The 6,923-nt window shown below is 44.1% G+C and overlaps 1 protein-coding gene across 1 annotated transcript in view; it reads right to left on the reverse strand.

The window, feature by feature from the left end:
• Nucleotides 1-6,633, reverse strand: part of DDX41 (DEAD-box helicase 41) — a 44,226-nt gene extending 37,593 nt beyond the window's left edge. Inside the window, exon 1 of the mRNA XM_089671138.1 lies at nt 6,519-6,633. Within this exon, the coding sequence (XP_089527264.1) occupies nt 6,519-6,548 (30 nt within the window). The 5' untranslated portion in view covers nt 6,549-6,633. The remainder of the gene's footprint in view (nt 1-6,518) is intronic.
• Nucleotides 6,634-6,923: the final 290 nt, after the last annotated feature.

Below are 6,923 nucleotides of genomic sequence, written 5' to 3' on the forward strand. Positions count from 1 at the left end.
TTGGTCCGGCGGCTTCTGGGACCTGTCATGTGTCCCAGGTGCCACCTTACCATTCACAAAGAGCACCGCTTCTTGCGCATGCGCACTTGGCACCCAGCTGTCAAGCCCAGCGCCCACACTACAGAAGCCAGGAAGACAGTGCGCCGCTGGATAGAGGAACAGGTAAGGTCCCGCTGCAGAGCTGAGCGGCCGGCCCGGTATTCTGACACGGCGGCGGTGGAAATACCGGACCGGCCGCTCCATATTCGCTCCATAAGACGCACTGACATTTTCCCCCCTTTTTTGGGGTGAAAAAAGTGCGTCTAATGGAGCGAAAAATACAGTATGTGCCACTTTGTGTTGGTCTATCACATAAAATCCAAATAAAATACATTTACATTTTTGGTTGTAACATGACAAAACGTGAAAAAATTCAAGGGATATGAATACTTTTTCAAGGCACTGTACATCAAACGCAAGCTGAAAAAGAAAAAAAAGTGTAAAACAGGCAATAACGTCCTTTAAAATAAAAGGTATATATTTACAAAGAATTATTTTTTTTTTTTTTTTTAATCAAAAACGAAGTAGCACTACAAACAAGAAATTGCTTGTACCATACAAGACACCCTTCAGTTTCTCCAAGACTTAACCAGTCTTGGTCATCAAGAAATACAATTAAATTGGAGGAAATGCTCCCTTGGCTGATCAGCAGAGCAGCTTTTACTTTCATAAGGAATCTCAGTGTAGCATAATCGAGCTATAAGATCTGCATGCTAACATTGCTTTAGTTCCTTGCATAGGAAGAAAAAAGCAGCACAGCCAAAGCAAGGTTAAGTGACAGAGCTCACTTTAAGTGTCACATAAAATGTTAGGGTTGGGGGACAAAAGGCTGAATTCAGTTTAAGGGCCCATAAAAACTGCTGCTTGTAATGGAGTTTTGTGTTTTGCCTGAAGAAACACCTAAGTATTATCCTTTAGTTCCATTTTAATTAGGACATTTAGAGGCATATTTTAAGCTCGGCATTTAAAGGCAGAAAAAAAACCCTTCTGGTTTGTGTTTTTGAGAGGAGTTTTCTTGCAAGAAAGAAACACTAAACACTCCTAAACAACTGTACAAAAACACTCAATATGAGTGTTTTTTCTGCCAAGCAAACTGAACTTTTTTAAGCCCAGTGTGTATTGACCCTAAAAGAAAAATTATCTCCTAAAACTTGGCCCACCACTTTGGCATAATCACATCCTGTGCATGCATGTTCTTGCTTGAAGTCCTCTTTCATCTGGATCGATTACCAAGCTATTATAGCAAGAACATGAACTGTTATCATAATGGGTGGGGAGCTTACCTCACCCCATTGTGAAGTGCTCATTCTGACAGCTCAATAATCCCGAAAAGTAAGAACTGTACAAACTCCTCTACTGTATATGCATTGTATCAACATTGCAGTTCCCCTCCATTTTTGTAAGTCAAAGAAGTTAAAAATAGTGAGCAGTCTGTAAGTATCTTGCTGTAAAGCAGGGGTAGGCAAACTTAAAGAGCTGAAGATCTACCTGAACAACATGGGATAAGTCAAAGTTCACCAGGCACAGTGTCGCCTCCTCACACCGGATTTAAACCTTGAATTGATGTAATACCGTGTCGCAATTGCATGCACTGCACGGCAATCATAGGTTAAAAAATATCGCCTCCTTACCACCTATCAAGCACACTCGGATCATTTTTCAGAGGAGCAGTAGTGCCTACTGCACTTGTGAATGAGCCATTTGGAAGCAGTACCCTTAGGGCTCATTCACACATGAAGTGAGGGGAGGGGAGGTAAAACCCTGCAGTCGAGTTGTGGTTTTACAACCCCCAGTCCCTACCCCCTTTAGCTGCTGAGGCAGCAGCCAAAGGTGTGCACACGCTGCAGCAGGAATTAAAGCCCCTGTTGCTTTTGGTGGGTGCTACTGCCTGCCAATCGTGACCCATTTCAGTAAATGGGGCCACTCAGCAAGCACCCCACGCAACTGCATGCTTCTGGCGCGGCCAAGGGGTGAGAAAGCAACACAACGCTGCCTGACTTAACTCCTTGTTTACTGTACTGCACAAGGTAGCAGGACATTTGCAGAGTGGTCTCATTCACTTGAATGGGTCATGCTTGGCAGGTGTTACACCCACCAATGACAGGATGTATAATTCCTGCTGCGGCATGTGTACATCCCCGGCCAATGCATCTAAAGGTGGTGAGGTTGGGACTGGGGCAGTAAAACCACATCTTAACTATGGGATATTACCACCCCCCAAACTGCAAATGAACTCTTACTGTTCTGAACTCCCTATAAGGCTTCTTTCATATGGATGCAGCACAGTGCATATGGGACTTTCCTAGGTTAGCTGCGCATTGCCACAGACTTATATTATATGCTGCAGGTGTGCACTTTTTGAAAATGCACCAAAACTCCTGCATTCAATGCTAATGCTGGCCACACATGTATCAATTTTCGTAGGAAAATTCTTTATACATTCAATGAATGGACGCATGTTGCTTATAAACTTCACTTGCTTTTAACATTCAATTTTAAAATGAATGTAATTTCTGAACAAAAACTACATACACTGTCTGAAAATGTATTCGATTGAGAAAAGTTTTCTATTCTGCTCCTTTGAATCTTCCTGTCACCGTGGTTGAAAACGAACATCAATTTGACCCCACTATTATTATTATACAGGATTTATATAGCGCCAACAGTTTGCTCAGCGCTTTACAATATAACGGGCAGCACAGTGGCTAAATGGTTAGCACTTCCGCCTGGCAGTACTAGGGTCTCTGGTTCAAGTCCCGACCACGGCACCACCTGCCTGGAGTTTGCATGTTCTCCCTGTGCGGGTTTCCTCCGGGTACTCCGGTCTCCTCCCACTCTCCAAAGACATGCTGGTAGGTGAATTGGCTCCTGTCTAAATTGGCCCTAGTATGTGTATGTATGAATGTGAGTTAGGGATCTTAGATTGTACGGCCCTTGAGGGTTAGGGACTGATGTGAATGTACAGTATATATGTAAAGTGCTGCGTAAATTGACGGCGCTATATAAGTACCTGAAATAATAAAATAAATAACGGGAGACGATACAGCAACAATACAGTTCAATACAAGAGGGTTATGAGGGTCCTGCTCCTTGGAGCTTACAATCTAAGAGGGAGGGGCTAGTAGTACAAAAAGTAGTAACTTTGGGGGATGGACTGGTAGGAGGAGTAGAAGATTCCATTATAAGCCGAGGGCAGGATAGGCTTCCCTGAAGAGATAGGTTTTCAGAGATCGCCTAAAAGTGAGCAGAGTAGGCAATAGTCTGATAAATTGGGGTAGAGTTCCAGAGGATGGGGGAAGCTCTTGAGAAGTCCTGGAGATGAGCATGGGAGGAGGAGACAAGGGAGCTAGAGAGAAGGAGGACTTGCGAGGAGCGGAGAGTACGGTTTGGGTGATATTTGGAGACAAGAATGGTGATGTAATTTGGGGCAGAGTTATAAATGGCTTTATACGTTATTGTTAATGTTTGAATTTTATCCGTTGGGCAACAGGAAGCCAGTGGAGGGATTGACAGAGAGGGGAGGCAGACACAGAACGCTTAGTAAGGTGGATAAGTCTGGCAGCAGCATTCATGATAGACTGAAGAGGGGATAGCCTGCGATGAGGTAGGGCAATGAGGAGGGAGTTACAATAGTCAAGGCGAGATACAACAAGGGAGTGAATAAGTTGCTTAGTGATTTCAGAGGTTAAGAACGGACGTATCTTGGAGATGTTGTGGAGGTGAAGTCTACAAGATTTGGACAGTGATTGGATTTGGGGCTGAAAGGACAGATGGGAGTCTAGGATTACACCTAGTACCCTGGCATGAGGGGAGGGACTGATGATTGTGTTATTGATCTAGATGGAGAAGTCAGAGGAGGGGGCACGGGCTGGGGGGAATAGTATGAGCTCAGCTTTGGAAAGATTGAGTTTGAGGAAGTGGAGTGACATCCATGCCGATACGTCACTTAGTAGGTTAGTAATGTGAGAGGAGACTGAAGGGGTGAGGTGAGGGGTAGAAAGATAGATTTGTGTGTCATCAGCATAGAGATGGTACTTAAAGCCATATCAAGCCATAGCAACTATCAATTAGGAAATCGAGTGAACTTTCTTAAAATAAAAAATTTCGAAGGAAAAAGTATAGTTAGTATTATCCTCTTCAAGCCGGCCAAACGCAAATGTGCGGCCTCCCGGCGTCTGGGCCTAGACGCCGGGCGGCCGCACATTTACATTCTATTAAAAAAGAACATATGTGCTGAGAGCGCGGGCCCTGCGCGCTCCCAGCACACATGTCCGGTACTCACGGAAAGGTCCCGACCTCCTCTTTCGATCGGGACCTTTCCCGGTCATGTGACCGCCGTGACGGCCGCCTTCTGAAACCCTTAAAGGGCCGGGAGGCGCCGGCGCGAAGGGGTTAAGCTAGGTACACAGTATAAGAAAATCATGCAAATAATCATCCGGTTTTCCTCAATGTTTCCCAAGAAGTCAAACCTGAGGATTGTACTAACTGAACAAATATTCTCAAACGACAAGGGATTTTTGTTGTTTGACATAGAAGCATTGTAGCATAGATTATTGTGATTTATTGTTTCTGATCACGAGCAGACTTTTTTATCCAATTTTTCTTGTACAAAAACAGTACACATTAAACAAAACGTACGTTCTGTTCACGTATAAGAAAAGTTTTGTAGTTTTTCCTTTAAGAAATGTATGTTTGGAAAGTCTGAATCGCATGTTGAAAGTTGTGTATACACTATATGAAAATCGAACCATTGTTACGAAAACTTAATTTTTCTTTCGATTTTCTTATAGTGTGTGCCTGTGTATAAGGCATCGTTCGCACCAAACGTACAGAAAAACTGATGGAAACTGATGCACAGATTTCACTTGCAGAGACATCAGTTTACATCAATTTTCAATGAATTTTATACACGTTGCAGATTCCTGCGCAAAAAAAAAAATCTGCATGTGATATTAGCACTTCCGCCTGGCAGTACAAGGGTCGTAGGTTCGATTCCCAACCACGGCACCACCTGCCTGGAGTTTGCATGTTCTTCCTGTGCCTGCGTGGGTTTCCTCCGGGTACTCGGGTTTCCTCCCACACTCCAAAGACATGCTGGTAGGTTAATTGGATCCTGTCTAAATTGGCCCTAGTATGTGTATGTATGCATGTAAGTTAGGGACCCTAGATTGTACGCTCCTTGAAGGCTAGGGAGTGATGTGAATGTACAATATATATATGTAATAGCGCTGTGTAAATGGACGGCGCTATATAAGTACCTGAAATAAATAAAATTAGTGTTATGGTGAGAACAGGGTACATAGAGAACAACTGATTTCATTGTGCCCTTGCAGAATATGTTCAGAAAAACTGACCTCTCTGCACCATGGTGTGAATGATCCCTTAAATTCATTGAAACGAGCATGTAAACTGATGTTTCTGCAAGTGAAATCTGCATGTCAGTTTCCATCAAGTTTGGTGTGAACCAGCCCTTACAGCAGAACTAAAACCCATCGATATAACAGTTTCAAAAACCAGTTACATGCCAGGAATGCTAACTGTCAAAGTTGCTTGTACTTTCAACCAAACTGTCAAACCATCAAATGGCTGATGGCATAACTGATCACATGTGCAGCACCATGGCAGTTGCAGATAAGGGGCCGAGATAGCAGCTTCCTTGTATGAAAAGGACAGGAGGGTTTAGTTCCACTATAATTTGAGCGCTCTGACCAGTGGTACTTGTGATCCTACGACTTCCAGGGGTGATACATCCACAAAGTGCAGTGTAGTAAAGGAAACAGAGGTGATTGTAGCCGTATTGCACTTGCGACAGAAACAATTGAGTACTGACATGATACGTTTTGTATTTGCACTAACATACAATTTTGAGGACAAGCTTTCGGGGTATGTCCCCTTCTGCAAGGTCCAGGCAGAACTATTGTAGTAGTACTGCCTGGACCTTGAAGAAGGGCACATACCCCGAAAGCTTGTCCTCAAAATTGTATGTTAGTGCAAATAAAAAAAGTATCACGGACAATACTCAATTGTTTCTAAAGGAAGCAGAGAAAAGTCTCACAAGGGATACAGGACTGAGATCGGCCTATCTGGCTATAGACAGTGTCACTAAAGTGTGTGACCCCGATACACTCACATATGGCCCAGTTACAGCACCACCACTAGTCTGGGGTCTGATACGCTGGATACAACTAAACAGGCTTATAACCAGGGGTGGATTGACCATTTGGAAACTCAGGCACTGCCCGGGGTCAGTAGGGGGCCCCATGAGATGCCCCTGGTACCTTTTTCATAGGCTTTTTTGAGTTTGGGCAAGGACACAGGGGCCCCATGATCCCCTATTGCCCGGGGGCCCCATGAGTTGTCAGTCCGCCCCTGCTTATAACTGTGACCGACCAGCACCGTTACAAGACACAGTATTACCCTTGCTGTACCAATTTACTCCTTTGAAAAACTTCTCTCTCTCCTCCTGAACCCCCACTTACTTTCCTCTCGTTGTGGTTGTTGTTCTCCATGGTATAAACAAACAGCTTCCTATGTAGCGACACTTCCACGACCAGCCGCTCACTTCCGGCGCTTTCTAATCGTCACCACCCTGCAGCCAATCACTACAGCTGTACGCAGGATCCGATGCACGTTCACGGCCAGGACGTACGGACGTGTATGGCGCTCGAGGAGGGACAAACAGTGAACTCCTTGTGATGGAAAAGAAATTGGAGACGACGTTAATGTCGTTCTTGTCTCGCATCCCTGTTGTGATATTCAAACAATACACTTCAAGTTTCAATAGTCTATCATTATTCAGACAAGTATAACAAAAACCTGAAGTCCTTACAATATAAAACTGCATAAAGCAGACTGTATACATAGCTCACAATAAAGTACAAAAA

This window comes from Staurois parvus, unplaced genomic scaffold (assembly GCF_062004578.1).
Source record: "Staurois parvus isolate SC_StPar_1 unplaced genomic scaffold, SC_StPar_1.0 ptg000099l, whole genome shotgun sequence".
NCBI classification, from domain to species: Eukaryota; Metazoa; Chordata; class Amphibia; order Anura; family Ranidae; genus Staurois; species Staurois parvus.